At 36.4% G+C, this 17674-nt stretch overlaps 1 protein-coding gene across 1 annotated transcript in view; it reads right to left on the reverse strand.

The window, feature by feature from the left end:
* ADGRL3 (adhesion G protein-coupled receptor L3) overlaps positions 1–17674 on the reverse strand; it is a 690326-nt gene that overhangs the window by 106166 nt on the left and 566486 nt on the right. Inside the window, exons 15-18 of the mRNA XM_042936279.1 lie at positions 16165–16348; positions 15122–15244; positions 8244–8452; positions 7057–7233 (exon numbers count right to left, since the gene is read on the reverse strand). Coding sequence (XP_042792213.1) covers positions 7057–7233; positions 8244–8452; positions 15122–15244; positions 16165–16348 — 693 coding nt within the window. The remainder of the gene's footprint in view (positions 1–7056; positions 7234–8243; positions 8453–15121; positions 15245–16164; positions 16349–17674) is intronic.

Consider the following 17674-nt stretch of genomic DNA (forward strand, 5'->3'; position numbering starts at 1 on the left):
TCCCCTTCAACTTTTTAATAAAAGTTCTATAAAAAGACTAGAGGGAAAAGTGATAGAAGAATTTTTAAAAAGGGCACCTGAGTGGTTCAGTCTGTTAAGTGTCCAATTCTTGATCTTGGCTCAGGTAATGATCCGGGTTCCTGCATTAGAGCCCCGTGTTGGGCTCTGTGCTGATGGCATTCTCTCTCTCCCTCTCTGTCTGCCCCTCCCCCTCTTGTGTTCTTTCTCTCAAAATAAATAAATAAACTTAAAGAAAAAAGAAAGAATTTTTAATGGTTTTTCTTCAAATCCATAATTTCAGCTGTTCTCTCTCTACAAATAGCTAATTTTGGTTTTTTTATTTAAAAAAAATTTTTTTAACGTTTATTTTTGAGAAGAGAGAGACAGAGCATGAGCGGGGGAGGAGAGAGAAAGAGGGAGACCCAGAATCCGAAACAGGCTCCAGGCTCCGAGCTGTCAGCACGGAGACAGATGTGGGGCTCGAACTCACGGACCTTGAGATCATGACCCGAGCGGAAGTCCGACGCTTAAACGACTGAGCCACCCAGGCGCCCCAATAAATAGCTAATTTTGGATGTACCTGCTCCTTTCACAAACTTAAGAAGTTTGACACTGGCCAGTTGCCAATTCCTCCTCTCAAACGCATATGCAAAAAAGTATCCTCCTTGCTATCACCAGATAGGTTACCTTTCTTCTTTTCCTCCCTATCCTGTACAGAGATAGAGGGAAGAATCCATAAAACTTTCCTCTTCTAATAATTTCCCCCTTTTAGAGCAACTTCATCAGAAGTCACACGAAAAAGACTGTAGGCAATTGGTGATCCAGTGTAGTTTAGAGGGAAGTGACAGGGAGACAGCACTCTTCGTTCCTTATTTATGCAAAGGAGCATTAGAGTTGAGATCATGTGGTACTCTGGGAGCCATGGTGGTGACAAGAAAATTCTCCCTTCACACTCACTCATATTTTGAAACATCTCCCTTGCCTACTGCTCACAGTGATATGAAATCGTAAATATTCTCTCTGATCTAGGAAATTAAAAGATGTGTGTTTGCAAGTGTCTGGTACAGAGGGAGGGGTGTAGGTCACTGAGGAAGTTGGTGCTGTCGTTCTTTCATTAACTAAAAGGGATGTGTTGCTTCTTGGACAAATTAACTTAGACAAATTAATGCCTAGACAAAAATGTAATGAGTTCTAGAAAATCACAAACTGGTACAGACTTAGTTCTAGGTATGTTGGACTTCAGACTAAATATAGTAACTGATTTCAAGGAACTTAAAATTCAGAGGAGCTAAAAGAGACACAGAGATAAGCTATCTTGCAAAGTATATATTCCTCAGTGTAAAAACTAACCCACACTTTAAGGAAGTATATATAACATTTAAGGTCTGGGTATGGCTGAAGTTTCGTATGTATTTCAATCTTGTAGATATAAGCCATTTAATATATTACTTATATAACATATGCTCAAAACTCTCCTGCAGCTTTCCATTGTACTTTGAGTAAAACCTGAACCCAAATTCATTCTGAGGTCCTATAAAACCTTCCATTCTAGACCCTTTGGCTTTTTCCACTAACGCACTTTCTCTCTTACTCTTTCCACTCCCACTACACTGTTCTTCTTGAAGTTCCTCAAACACATCAGAATCACCCTTGGTTCAGGATATTGTTCTTGTCCCATGTACCTGGAACAGTGTTTCCCCAGATGATCTGCATGGCTGACTCTTTGATTTCTCTCTGCCCTTAATACCACACTAGTGTATAGTGAGACAGGTAGACAATAAAACAGCATACTAGCCAAGAAATAATTTCAAATTTTAATAAACCTATGAAGGAAATACATCATTATAAAATGGTTCACTACAAAAATCCAAGAATAATTCTTGGTTCCAAAAAGGCTGTCATTTTTTTAATATAAAGTTACTATTCAAGATAAGTAATATAACAAAGTCTTATATGTTTGACCATTTTCTTTTTTGTGGAATATCCCGTATTTGGAAGGTATTCAACCTGTCAGCTTCTAGGTTTTTTTTCTTTAAATAAACACATAGTTTAAAGTACTATATGCCAATTATGATTTTTAATCTCTACCTCTCCCTCAGTCCCATCACCCTATATTGAGTGGTAAAATTAAAAAAAATAAAAAAATTTATATGGTAAAATTTAAAAAATGAGCATAAAAATTTGGTAATAGAAGTATATAACCTTAAATATCATAAACTAAGCATTTTATTTTTCACTAATAAAATCATTGCTTAAATTCAAAACAATTTTTATTTTGGCATTTAAAGAATAAATAAAAATACTGTTTTTAAAAAAATAAGCACTTTCCTTCAGGAGCAACCATTGAAACTTGCAACATAAAACTATCTATTTTCTTGGAGCTTGGTAAAAGTTTAACTATAAAATATTTGACACACAGAATCTATGATATGACACTAAAGTTTTCTAAATTGTCACTATTTTGAATCATTACCAAATAAAGAAATAAATGCAATGATTTCAAACAGCAAAATCAATGCTTATACTTGGACTGGAGTGAAGTTGGGTGGGGACAATACACAAAACACAGAAAAAGAAAGAGATGCAAACATCAAACTAAGGAAAGTAAAGACTTTTAAAAATAATAAAAATCAATATTGAGTTGAACTGACAGGAAAAAGTTTTTTTTTAATTTTTTGTTATTCTTTATTTATTTTCAACATTTATATATTTTTGAGAGAGAGAGCCTCCTCCAAGTGGGGAAGGGGCAGAGAGAGAGGGAGACAGAGGATCCAAAGCAGGCTCTGCACAGACAGCAGCAAGCTCCATGTGAGCTCCAACCATGAGACTGTGACCTGAGCTGAAGTTGACACTCAACCAACTGAGCCACCCAGGTGCCCCGGGGTTTTTTTTTTTTTTTTTTAATCTCTCAAAGAATTACAATGTGAGTCGAGGAAGGAGCTAGAGGTGATATAAATGGTCAACTTTATTTTAAAGCATTTATTACAATCTTATTAGAGTAAATAGACAATAGATAATAGAAGCAAACTCACAAATAATTAACCAGCAAGATTGCCACCCTATGGTAGAAGCAGCTCCTTCCTTTTTTAACCTGCCTCAATTGACCCAGCTATTGTTGAAGAAACCACAGACCCCCAAATGGCATCACTTAGGCTAAATCACCAAACTGGGGCTTAATACCTAACCCCAATTGCAGTTTCAACCTACCCTAAGAAATGTAACTCTTAGCCAGTCAGGAATTTTCTGGTTAGTACCCATGAGGTAATCTCTCACATAGGCCCTCTACCACCCCCATCCCCCATCCCCCAAAGGTGAGGTCATTACACCTAAATAGATCCATGCCCTTCCCCCAAGGGAAGGTGACCTTGCCTGAAACAGTCCTTTACTTTATTTTGCTAATAGCTTCCGTGTCCTCTCCTCTCCTATAAAAGCTTTGTATTTTGTACAAATCATCAGGTTTCCTCTCTACTTGTTAGATGGGACACTACCTGATTCATGAATCGCTTATTAAGGCCAATTAGATCTTCAGACTTAGTTGACTGTTTCTTCTTTAAAAATACAAAATCGGGGTGCCTGGGTGGCTCGGTCAGTTAAGCGTCCAACTCTTGATTTTGGCTAAGATCATTATCTCACAGCTGTGAGATCTAGCCCCTTGGTGGTGAGATCGAGTCCCTTGTAGGGCTCCAATTTGGGTGAGCTGGGCATGGAGGCTCCTTAACACTCTCTCTCACTCTCTCACTTTGACTCTCCCCCACTCTCCCCAGAAAAAAAATAATATGAAATCTCTCTTACCACCCCATTCAAAAATCAATGTTAGCCCTTCTTTCCCTTGATAAATTACGACTTGATAAACTACAAAGTGTAGGTCAGGGAACTGTTTTGCCTTATTTATTCCTCAGAGTATTTGGTGGGGGGGCGGGTAGGGTAATCTGAAATTTTAAATAGTGTGGACAGGGTGAGCCTCTTTAAAAGGTGACAGTGAAATAGAGGCTTAAAGGAGTTGAGGAAGTTGGCTATGTGGCTGTTTGGGGGGTAAGAGGAGGGGGCGGACTTTCAGGTCTAACTAATAATACCTGATGTGTTTGTGGAAAGCAAGGAGGTCTGTGAAGCCAAGTGAGCAAGAGGCAGAGTAATAGGAAAAAAGGTCAAGAGATGCTCAAGAGGCCAGAATTTGGGATTTGCTCTTATTGAGATAAGGACTCATTCAAATTCAACCAAAGATATGAAGTACATGATTTGCATTTTGAAGGGATTACAGAACTGATTTTTGAGAATGAATCAGACAAGAGTGAGGTCTGACTCACATTTTAAGAGTACCCCTCTGGCAACTATACTGAGAATAAATTTAAGAGGGGGCATAGAGGGAAGCAGGGAGACCAATGAAGGGCCTATAACTAGAATCAGAAGGATAGATGACAGTGGCTGGAATCTAGGTGGTAGTGATAAAGATGCTGAGAATCTGTCAGATCCTGGATCTTGCAGGATATGCTCATAGGGTGGGTGTGCGGTATGAACGAAGGAAAGAAACAAATCAAGGATGGTGCATGGCTTAGGGCTTGAACACCAGGAAGGGCAGAACTACACAGAAGTGTAGCTCTAGAATGGAGACACTTATTAGAAGCCTAAGTGGATATAATAAGTCAGCAGCTGAATCTAGGAGTCTGGAGTTAAAAAATGGAGATAGAAGTCTGGGAATCATACGATGTTTAGAGCCATATGAGCATATGAGATCATCTAGGGACAAAGAACAGATAATGCCTATTCTAGATCTAAGATTACACTTGGGCCAGAGAAGCAATGAGAGGTCACAGAGATGAGGAGGGACCAGCAAAGGAATCTAAGAAGGACCAGCCACTGAGGAAGGAAAGAAACAAGAGGGAGGGGTATACCCAAGGTAAAGTGTAGAAAGTGTTGCAAGAATGCGGTCAGTGCAAATTCTCCTCACGTTGCCTTACTAAATGCATCCTATTCATCCTTCAGAACAGAATCATTTTTTGATAAACCTTTTCTGAGCAGCCCTGCCTTAATAAATGACCTTCCTCTGCATTATGAAATCACAGTGGAAATCTCATTTACAATACTTATCAAAATTATGACTGCACCTTCACTTCTCTTCCCTTGCCTACTTCCCTCTCCCCATCAAAAATGTGAGTTTCTTGATGGCCAGAAGCTTCCGTGGAATGCTGGAGCAAAAATTATCTCTGGCAGATGGGAAAGAGGAACTTACAATTACTGGGAGCTTCCCGTGTAGCAGCCAACATGTCAATACCTTTACTTAAGTGTTCAAAATGTTGATTTAAAAAAAAGTTCCATATAAACAGCAAAGATAACATAGATGATAGGTAAGGGCAGCACGTATGGTGCACATGTGGAGTCTGGAAGGAACTGGGGTACCCATGCATCAGGGTACCACAGCTTAACGGCAACTGCTATGAGATTACTCAATTCCTCTTGCTCTCTTCCCAAGCTCATCAAACAAAACTACCCAATGTAATTTCGTTTCCTTCATATATTTTCCTGTGGAGTTAGAAAGTGATGGACAAGCAAACAACAAATATCTATTCCAACTGGCTGCTGTATTTCTCACTCTGCACAGATTAAATTAGTGTTCTATTTTAGAAATTAGTCTAATGTAAGTTCGGTTAGTGTATTTCTTTGGGACTTGTCGTGTTGTTCAAACTGCTTGTTTTCTGTTTTTCAAGTGCCAAAAGCATGCTGTGAGATCAAAATGACGCTGACTGGCAATCATGAGACTATGGTACTGAAAACCAAGACATCTAGGGTGTCTGACTAACAGCTAAGGGAAAATATTTTGCATTTATATTATCTCTTGTTGACCTACAATAATTGTCATCGTCCGAATCCTTGCATAATGGATTGAGGAGATGTTGATATACAAAACCTTGAACAAAAAATGATATTTTTTTTATTGTTTCAAATAAGATCCATTTTGTGTTTGAATTTATTCCCTAAATGGAAAAATAGAATCCCAGAGCCACACTCACACATTTCAGGTTTAAATCTAACATTTGTTGGTATAGCCAGTCTTGCTAAACTAGATCAATTTGTGACACTCTGAGAAAATAGCGCATGTAGTCCTTTCAAGATCAAAATTTCAACTGCGCCGACACAGCTAAGGTAATTTACTTTCAAGATGCTAACAGGGTTTGGATTGGGTCTCCTTCTGGGATATCCATACTATCTCTAAATTCAACAGTGTCAAAGAATATTTTGGATGAAATCATTTGGAAAAATGACATCAAGTAGATAAAACCTTTGCCACAGTTTTTATCTTTGAAAACATGTTGGAGAGTAATCCTTACTCTCTTTTTATTGACATCAGGGAGATGAGAAGAGAAACTGTAAGTATATACTTTCTTGGTACTAACCCATCAATCTCTATAACCAAGCTAATAAACTCTTTGTATTTTTATGTCCTAAGTATATCTGAAATTAAATCCTCTTCATGTCTCCTATGGCAGCCCACATCATACCGGGAGGAGACTGATACAGCCAACTTAGCTATGTTTTTGACTTCGGAAACTACCTATCACCTGGATTTTTCCTTAGAATAGGGTTTTCTCGAATGGACAAAACCCACTACATTATATTAGAATTTGCTAAGCCCTTTGCATTGCCAGGCATTTTTTATTGTGCTAATGGCTGTTTTCCCAAGAGTCATTTTGGCATATTTAATCCTATGCATAGCTTGTTAGTTTCCAACCTACCACAGATGCTGGGGGTCCTAGTTTGTTTTGTTCATGAGATCTCATTTATTCATACAAAGTAAGAGCAGATGAGACTAAGGGGAATTTTATAAGCACAATTTTATTTTATAAGTGAACTTCAATTTTATAAACTATGTTGATAATAGAACAAAAAAAGGCTTCTTTGAATCATCCAGGAGGATATGGGTTGAACCATAGAGAGTTTCTGAATAGCATTACTAGAAAAGTAGAAAATCTTTGAGTAAGACTGGTCTGTGGAGTTAGGGCTTTTTACAATGGTATCCTGACCATATGCTTAGACATCTTTATTTTATGGTATGTATCTTACCTTAACTTCCACATGTGCCATCAGTACTGCAAAATTGGTTAAGTGGTTACAAGAGCATGTAGTATGTGTCTTATTTGTTGTTAGGAGCCGACAGCCTTGTGTTGACCAGTAACCTGTCATTGTGCGCTTGGAATAGCTCCAAAATGAACAGTTAGGGTTGAAATTCTCCTCGGACTGCTACAGGGAAAAAAAAATCAATAAAGCCAATAACTACTTTATGATCACGTAAATTAGATAGGCATTTTTCTTTACATTTAACACAAGTTCATCCTCTGTTCCAACTTTTATGGAGATGTATACCAGTGTTTTTTGGTTTTTTTTTTTGTTTTTTTTTCTTTTTTTTAATATATGAAATTTATTGTCAGATTGGTTTCCATACAACACCCAGTGCTCATCCCAAAAGATGCCCTCTTCAATACCCATCACCCACCCTCCCCTTCCTCCCACCCCCCATCAACCCTCAGTTTGTTCTCAGTTTTTAAGAGTCTCTTATGCTTTGGCTCTCTCCCACTCTAACCTTTTTTTTTTTTTTCCTTCCCCTCCCCCAAGGGTTTCTGTTAAGTTTCTCAGGATCCACATAAGAGTGAAAACATATGTATACCAGTGTTTTTAAAGTAAGTGAGCTTCATCAAGCCTAAGCAAATTTGAATATATGTTGTTTATTTCCTCTGAGTAGAGGTAAGTTTACTTTTTAAAAAATTAATATTGGTGGAATACTAGTATCAATGTCTCAGAATGCCTTCAACTAATTTCAAAGTAGTGTACATTATAACGAATTTAAACAATCAACTTCTGAAAACATGGTCTTCAGAAATCTTTGTTCAATTTACAATATAATCTTTCTACATACATAAAAATATACCTATGTACAAAGACATGATTACTTGTAACATCATATATGAAGTCACGTCCAATTCCACTAAATGTATTGCTAGCTCTTTTTAATTATGGAGACACATTTATAAATCCATCTACAAATATTTTTACCAGAAGCATTTACACGTTAAGGAATTACTATCCTCCTTCATTTCTGAAAAAAAAAATCACCACTATCATTTTATACATAATGAATTGCTTACCTGTTGAATAATAAGAAAAAAATTGAGGGAAAATTAATATACTTCATGTTCATGCTGTAACAAATACAAATAATGCACACAGCTAAATTTAACATGCCATTTTCTTACCTTAATATGTTTAACAGTGAACACCACAGGATCAGCTAAATAAACTTTATTGCTGAACTCTTTGTTTATTGCTGCTGTAATAACAGGGGAATTGACAATAACAGAATGATTGGTGGACATAGCCTCTGTTCCCAACTTCATGCTGGCATTCTCCGTGGACAAATAAGGACCCAAGTTGTTATACAGGACAAAGGCCACTCTAATTTCTCCTGAAAAAAATGTAAATGTGAATTATAAGTTGGGAAGAAACTCTGATTATTTCATACATCCCATTTAATTTAGATAGTGCTAATTACATGATAATCAAATCCACACAGTACTTATTTACAACAAAATTAAACATTCATTTTAACTATAGTGCCAAGTCATTCATGAGAAAAGAAATGTCAAATGATGCTGAAAAAAATTACATTTTGGTATTTCACAAGATGAATGCCAATCCCTACCTCACTCCATACTCAAAACTTAAAGACAGATTATAGACCTCAACATAAAAACCATGAAGTCTCTGGAACAAAATGTAGGATCTTTGTGATCTTGGAGTAGGCAAGGATGACTTGGATAGACCCAAAAATATTAACCATAAAAGAAAAAAAGTGGTAAACTGTACTTTGTGAAATTTAAAAATGTGTCTATCAAAATATAGTATTAACAATAATATATATGAAACTCATGACTCTCTATAGCATTTCTGCTGATCGACAAATAAAGAATAAATAACACATGAAAGTGGCAAAAAACATAAACATATATGTTAGAAAAATCATGAAACATTATCAACATCATTAATAATTATTGAAATAAAAATGAAGGAGCACATTTAGATACCATTTGATACCACTGGAATTTTTAAAATCAAAATGACTGATCACACTAATATTTATAAAGACGTAGAACAACTGGAGCTCCTGGCCACTGCTGAGGCAAACGGAAAATGCTTCAACTATTTGGAAAATGGTGCTTTCTTACAAAGTCAAACATCTACCCCTTCTAGATACGTGAAAACATATATCGGCAAAGAAAAAAAAACTTGCGTAAGATTGTTAATAGCATTCTTATTCATAATACTCCCCCAATGGAAATAACACAAAAATATATCAATAGACAAATAAATGATGGAATATTAATATAATGCATTATACTATGCATCAATAAAGAATGACTGATAGAGCAAAGAACAAACTACTATTAGAGTATGATGACAGAATCCCCGAAATATTACGTTCAGTTAAATACAGACAGAAAAGAGTACATTCTATCTGATGCCAGTTGTATAAAGTCTAAGAACAGGCAAAATCTGTCTATAGAGACAAGAGCGAGAAGAAAGTAGTTTAATCAGATGGGGAGAACGGGTAAGAAGACTGGAAAGGAGTAATAATTTCTAGGTAATAGAAGAGATTTGTACCTTATTTTATGTAATATTACAGAAGAAATACAATTATCAAATTCATCAAGCTGCATACTTAAGCTATGTGCATTTTATTGTATGTAAATTTTATCTCAATTGCAATAAAACAAACAAACAAGAATTCAAAATCCTTATCTGTCTTAAAATTCAATTACCATGTTCTTTCAAGGTCACTTTCTCCATACATCCTTCCACCTTATCTTTTCCCTTATGACTATTTCTTTCCATGCAATCTTCTGTAAAATGAACCTTCTTTTAACATATTTTTTATCATATCATTTTCTTTTTTTTTTTTAATGTTTATTTTTGAGAGAGAGTGTGCATGCAAACAAGGGACAAGCATGCAACAGAGAGAGAGGAAGAGAGAGAATCCCCAGCAGGCTCTGTGCTGTCAGCGCAGAGCCTGATGTGGGGCTTGATATCATGAACACTGAGATCATGATCTGCGCTGAAATCAAGAGTTCAATGCTTAACTGACTGAGCCACCCAGGTACCCCCATATGGATTTGTTTCTTAAAATAAATCAATCCCTATGTCTTCCTTCCAGTATGAATTCATATCAGTTCACCAAGTGCCAGGCACTATCCTGACTACTGTGGTTACTAAGATGAGGGTATCTCCATCCTTATCCCTGAATCTTAGAGTCAAGTGAGAATAAAAACAAATAAATTTTAATATATTTCTTTTGAGGAAGGAGAAGGCTGTGCAACATCTACACTGTGCTCCCATGTTTGGAAAATTCTCTACTATTAGGGATTTATAGACACAAAATGGATGTATATCTGTTTTCTCAGCCTGTCTTGCAAAGAGCTTACCCTGGGCAACTCAGCTAGATGCCTTCCATCAGATGCACTAGTCTCTGACTTCGGATGAGGAGCTGGTGACACAAGGAAGCAGGAGTGGAGCAGCACACAGCCTTCACTTGTGCTTCACCTGTGGCAGCAGTGACATCTCACAGCAATGATTCTGTGTGATGATCCAGACTGCTGTCAGCCTCCTTGCTCTTGTATGTTTTCTGGGCCTGATTCTCTAGCATTCTCTGATTCCATGAAATATCTATTATCCTTTCAGTAATTCAGCAAAGAGATTATGATAAGAGCTTCATAAATAAAAGGGGAATTCTTAAACTTCCAACCCATATCTGTTAACCCAGTATTTAGCAAACAACAGTAATTCATTAAATACTTCCGGTCTGTTATAACACAGTATTAAATTTTAGTTTTCTCTAGATCCAAAACAAAAATACTAAATTTTGCAAGGCTATACTTAAGAACATCTATGTATTTTTCTTGTTGACAGTAACAACTTTTATTTTAACTGGTATATAACTGGCTGATAATTCCTATCAATTTCCACCTGTGGGCCAGTGTCATATGCACATTTGCCTTGTTTTACCAATGCATTTGGTCACATATAATTGTTACAGATTCTCCACTCCAAAATTAGTGCTTAAATGTGACCTAAAACATGCAAACACACACACACACACACACACACACACACGCACACACACACTCACACGCACACATTACTTTAGTAAATAAATGAGCACAAAACATAATATGACTAATATAGTCATATTTTTAAAAAATTTGTTTAATGTTTATTTATTATTGAGAAACACAGACACAGCATGAGCATGGGAGGAGCAGAGAGAAGGCAAGACACAGAATCTAAAGCAGGCTCCAGGCTCTAAGCTGTCAGCACAGAGCTGGACACAGGACTTGAACTCACAAATCGCTAGATCATGACCTGACCCGAAGTCAGACACTTAACTGACTGAGCCACCCAGGTATCCCCTGATATAGTCATATTTTAATTGTCATTAGCTCACACGCTTACTTGATAAATTCTTAGAAGTTTATCCATGTGCCAGGCACTAGGGTTACATCAGTGAACAGGTAAGAAAAGGTCCCTGTTCTCATGGAGCTTACTGTCTAGAAGGCAAGTCAGATGATAGATGGGCAACTTAAAAAGAATAATAATAAAGTTTCATATAATAGTAAGTGAATAACTGCTATGAATAGTAAGTGAATACTATGAATAGTAAGTGAATAACTGCTATGAAGACGTATTGGTACAAAATGGTTAATAGGAAAAGAGCAATTATGAAAAAGTAATGCCAAAATGCCCAAATGAGAAATGGATAAAAAAGATGTGGTATGTATGTATGTATGTATGTATGTGTATATTACCCAGCTATAATTTGATGGAATATTACCCAGCCATCAAAAAGAATGAAATCTTGCCATTTGCAATGACATGGATGGAGCTTGAATGTATTATGCCAAGCAAAATAAGTCAGAGAAAGACAAATACCATATGATTTCACTCACATGTGGAAATTAAAAAATAAAACAGGGGAGCCTGGGTGGCTCAGTTGGTTAAGCATCCAGTGTCAGCTCAGGTCACGATCTCTGAGCTCTCAGCTCAGGCCTGGAGCCTGGAACCTGCTACAGATTCTGTGTCTCTTTCTCTCTGCCCCTCTCCCACTCGCACTCTGTCTCTCTCTCCCTCAAGAATAAATAAACATTAAAAGATAATAAAATAAAAAATAAAAAGAAAACAGATAAACATAAGGGAGAGAAAAAACGAGAGAGAGTAAGCAAGGGAAACAAATCGTAAGAGACCCTTAATGATAGAAAACAAACTGAGGGTTGATGGAGGGAGGTGGGGGGGGATGTGCTAGGTGGGTGATGGGTTTTAAGGAGGGCGCCACTTGTTATGATGAGCACTGGGTGTTATATGTAAGCAATGAACCACTGAATTCTACTCTTGAAACCAATATTTCACTGTATGTTAACTAACTAGAATTTGAATTAAAATTTGAAAAAAAATTAAATTTTAAAAAAGGAAAGAGTGGTAGACCTTCAGGGAGACAGAGAAAAACTTCCCTTCCTAAAGAGGCAAGATTTATACTGAGCAGTAAATGATAGAGAAGCTTCTAAATAAAAAAATGTATAAATTGCATTCTAGGAAGAAAATCAAAATGCAAAAATCATACACAGAAATACTCTTGGTATTCAAAAAACAGAAGCACGACTAGACAAGAGAATCCTTGTGCACTGTTGGTGGGGATATAAATTGGTGCAGCCATTATGGAAAACACTATGGAAGCCCCCTCCCCACGCCCCCTGCCAATGAAAAATAGATCTAGCATATGATTCAGTAATTACACTTCTGGGCTTTTATCTGAAGGAAACAAAAACACTAACTCAAAAAGATCTCTGGACTCCACATTCATTGCAGCATTATTTATAAGAGCTAAGACATGTAAACAACCTAAGTGTCCATTGATGAATGAATGGGTAAAGAAAATGAAATATTATTCAGCCATTAAAAAGAATGAAATCTTGTCATTTGTGATAACATGGATGGACCTTGAGGGCATTATGCTAAGTGAAATATGTCAGATAGGAAAGACAAATACTGTATGATCTCACATATAGGTGGAATCTTAAAAATAACAAAACAAACAAAGTAAATTCATAGAAACAGAGAACAGACTGGTGGTTGCCACAGGCAGGGGGTTGGTGGGTAGGCAAAATGGGTGAAAAAGGTCAAAAAGTACAAACTTCCAGTTATAAAATAAATGTCGTCATGGGGATATAATATACAGCATTGTGACCACGGTGAATAATACTGTATTTTATATTTTGAAAGTAGCTAAGAGGGTAAATCTTAGAAGTTCTCATCACAAGAAAAAATGTTATAACTATATGTGATGATAAATATACTTATTAAACTATACTTATTTTTGTGATAGTTTCACACTATATACAAATATAGAATCATTGTATTGTATACCTGAAACTAATATAAAGTTATATGTCACTTATATCTCAATTAAAAAAAAGAATCAAGAATAGACTGGATCATAGACAGAATGTGAAAAACAGACATAAAATGGGGCAGATGAGGCAGGAAAAAGGGGATGAGCCCATGGTGTCCTAGTGAAATTATCTGATTTCATTCTGAGTGTAACTGGAAGAGAACTGGTCAGATTTACATTTCAGGAAGATCCCTTTGTCAACAGGATATCCTATTGGGGGGTGGAAAGAGTGGAGGGAGGGAAACCAGTTAGAAAGCTAATGTAGAAATATGACTTTGCTCCACAGAAAATCTGAATGCTGCCTCAAAATTCACATAGTCAGATTAGAATAGAACAATTTATATGCTTAGTCTTATAACATTTCCAACACTTAAAAAATAATTGTGTTCAGCTGACAATAGCCATATTTTGTTTTTCTTGGTATTCTTCTTTTTTTTTTTTTTTTAATCCCTCACCCGACACTATGAAACACCAGCTCTGAGTTGGTTGCTACAACCTGAGGCTATCTTCCCATTATCACCTAATAGGTCAGAGGATCTCACTTAGTTTGTAAAAAGAATGGTTTTTAGGGGTGCCTGGGTGGCTCAGTCGGTTAAGCGATGGAGTTTTGGTTTCTGCTCAGGTCATGATCTCAGAGTTTTGTGGGTTTGAGCCCCATGATGGGCTCTGCACTGACAGTGTGGAGGAGACTGCTTGGGACTCTCTCTCTCCCTCCCTTTCAGCCCTTCGCACACTCACACTGTCTCTGTCTCTCTCAAAATAAATCAATAAACTTAAAAAAAAAAGAAAATGAATGTTTTTAAAAATTTAATAGTAGTGAAAAGAATGATTTAAAAATGTAATACTAGTGACACTTGAGACATATTTTCTCTGGATTTATTTTATATTTAAATTTTTTTCCACAGTTTAGTTCTCAATGAGTTTAATTCTAATTACATTCAGTGAATTTACTCTAGAAATTACTCTAGTATTAAACCGACCTACATTTACCATTTCCTTTTCCTGAGGTCATCTTTTTTTTTTAAGTTTGTTTGTTTGTTTGTTTAGTTAGAGTGAGGGGGGAGGGGCAGAGAGAGGGAGACAGAAGATCTGAAATAGGCTCTGCGCTGATAGACTGTGAGATCATGAACTGGAGCCGAAGTTGGAGGCTCAACTGACTCAGCCACCCAGGCACCCCCAAGGTCATCTTCTCACAGTTAAGTTTTCTGTATGTGTTGCAAAGAAAAATCAGAAACACTTTCAAAAATAAGTGAATAAGGAAAAAAAGACATACAATTTTAAAATTGGAATTAAAATGTCCATTAAAAATTTTATAAACTAAATCTGTCAACTCGGGGGGAGTTACTCCCTTGAAGAAAAAAGTCAGATATCTGGATTTTGCTGGTCATTAATTCTCCTCACTTTCAAGTGTCTGACATTTTACTCCAACTGAAAAGGAACAGAACAATTTCCAAATCTGACTGAGAATTTTGTGGACACGTACATTGCAGTGTTGCTGGTGCAGAAGATAAGAGGAGAAAGACAATAGTTGAATGAGAGGAGAGCTTTTGGATAGCAGATATAAACTCCCAAGCCAAGAAACAAGGCATTGATGATAAGTTCAATTTCATCACGCTTAACAAACAAATGCTAACCTACCGTTTCGACCATTTTGTTTTAGAGTATTTGCGGAAAGCTGGATAGTGCTTCCATGACCCATGTTTTCTGGAAATTTTAGGTCTTCTAAGTTTCCTTCTGTGCTCAGCCTTGCAACTTCCAGTTCTGTTAATGGAAAGAGTTATCAGTCTTCACTGAGAAATGCATCAAAGCTAAGATGATTTCCTAAATCACTAAAATATTTCTGAAATCAAAACACTGGAATTAATGTTCTATTAATTTATAGTAGTCAAAATTTATAGTACTTCAATGTTTCATTTAGAAAGTATTTCTTTAGTATTTTAAAGTAAAGCAAACCAAGCTATTAAAATCAGGTAAATAAGAATACAAATGTATCAATTATAAAGCCTAAAATTTAAAATTCAAGCTCAAATCCTTATACTTTGTCATTTACATTAAGTTTATTTTCAAAATGTATCTTTATCTTGTGAATTAAGTAAAAATCTTTTTATAATCTAGAGCTGCACTATGATATCAAAATTGATGTGTCTTTAAATCTAATAAGCTTGAAACAGCTTTATCAAATCTTCTGAAATAAAACTGTCAGCTACATCCTTATGCACAGTAAAAATAGATTTACACTCCTTATGAGCCAATAACACAATTACAAAAAATGGTTTTATCACCTTCACTTAAATGACTGATTTCTTTATAGTATATAATTCAGAGACATTCTTATTATAACTGAAGTGACCCATAAGCACTGTATTAGGAGGATAAAAACTTTAAATAGCACAAATACATGCATAGATACATTCAGACATACAAAGCAAAGGACCTCACTGTGATTGATCTCAGGTTAATATATCCAATATTGGAATGTCCTAAGGAGGATAACATACCTGATTATGAGGACCCTTTTAAGCCAATGGCAGGTGATATCCTTCTAATTATAGAAAAAAATCACTGATCTCCACTGAAATAAAAATCACTCATAATATCTGGGCTACCACAGAATTTTTTTTCTTTTCTCTCTTCTGCTGTACAAGGGTCTCTGGCCCTTCTGTATAACAAAGGCCACTTACGAATATTGTCTGTGTTCTCCCTGACAATGTCAGTCTTCAAAAGGTTATCAGCCAGCACAAAAGCGCTTTCCTCCACAGTGTCAAGCAACATGGTGGCTGCACGTAGTTGATCACTTGTAGTCAGGTCTCTCCATGCATTTGAGGCTTGTGGCTGGAGGAGGTTGTTAACTGTCTCGACCATTGCCTACAAGAGGATGAACAGAATGACAGAGGTCTCTAGTGAACTCACAGAGCTGTCAGAAATCCAGGTGTACATGTTGCTCAGCAAGCAAGGATCAGCGGTGTGCATGAGCTCAGTATTGTCCCAGCCTCCCCTGTGACATGCTGCAGCAGAAGCATTCATTATTTTTTTTTTCTGTTAAAACCCTAGCTGAGACTGCAAGGCAAGAGAAAAATCAGCTTTTGTTTTGAAGGACAACAAATAGATCTGTGCTTGCTTCTTAGAATCAATAGCAAAGGCTTCAATAAGACTATAATCACATAATTAAATTATTTGGCTGGGGAACTGTTGGCAAGTAATTGAAACCAACACTTTTATCATATTACCCACAGGAAGAAAAAAGATTTTTTTCCTATACATCACCATAAAACTACATGCTGAATACAACAGATGAAAGGGATGACTATAGACAGGACAATATAAGAATTAGTTGCCTATAGGTTGAGGACTCACTGAGCAAAGAAATTTTTTTCTTAACCAGCTGGTAAAATGTCAGAATGGGAAAAAAATATATCAAAGCATACATACTCCCAGGGGCTTTGGATATGTTATGTGTGAAGAAAAACCTTCTTCATGCTGTTTACTGTTAGGGAGGGGAGTAAAGAGTTGGAAATTGCTACCTGTAGCCCTTAGGTGTTTTCCTTGTAAAAAAACCAGCAGTAGGTACCCACAGAGATAAAGCACCAGAGTTCTCATTGCTTCATCCAAAAGAATCATCTCCCTAGTTACAATTTATATATTTCCCGTGGTTAGCTTTATGCTCTAGGTTACAAAGGAAAAAAAAAAAAAAAAGTTCTCCCAATAAGGTCTTCCTAAGGTTTCATTCAAACGGAGAATTGCAAAATAGAAAAATATAAAACCTGCAGTTTTAAAGTGATCATCCCTGATCCCGTTGATTATGAAATATGTATCTAATCGTGAAATAAACTTGAATAAACGGCCAACACAGGCACTTTCTACAGAGCGCATGGGTGTTTTAAAACAAGACTCACGTTACTGACACGCTGGAAGAAGGATTAGGAGAGATTGAAGAAATATCCATTACACTGCAGTGTTTTCTTCTGGCTGGTGTTTTCATAGTAACCAAGTAACAACTGTTAAAAATTCAGCTTCATAATGAAACACCTTGGCTGCCAATTAACACCAGCTTCAAAAACTAATTTGCCTTTTGATAAGAGTTGTTTTTTCTTGATATTTTTCCCCCGCGATTCCAAGTTCTGGCCAAAAAGCAACATCACTGGACGTTTATTTAAAATAGTCCCACTCGCAACTTGAATATTTTGCATCATT

The sequence above is a fragment of the Panthera leo genome, chromosome B1 (genome assembly GCF_018350215.1).
Source record: "Panthera leo isolate Ple1 chromosome B1, P.leo_Ple1_pat1.1, whole genome shotgun sequence".
In the NCBI taxonomy this organism is placed as follows: Eukaryota; Metazoa; Chordata; class Mammalia; order Carnivora; family Felidae; genus Panthera; species Panthera leo.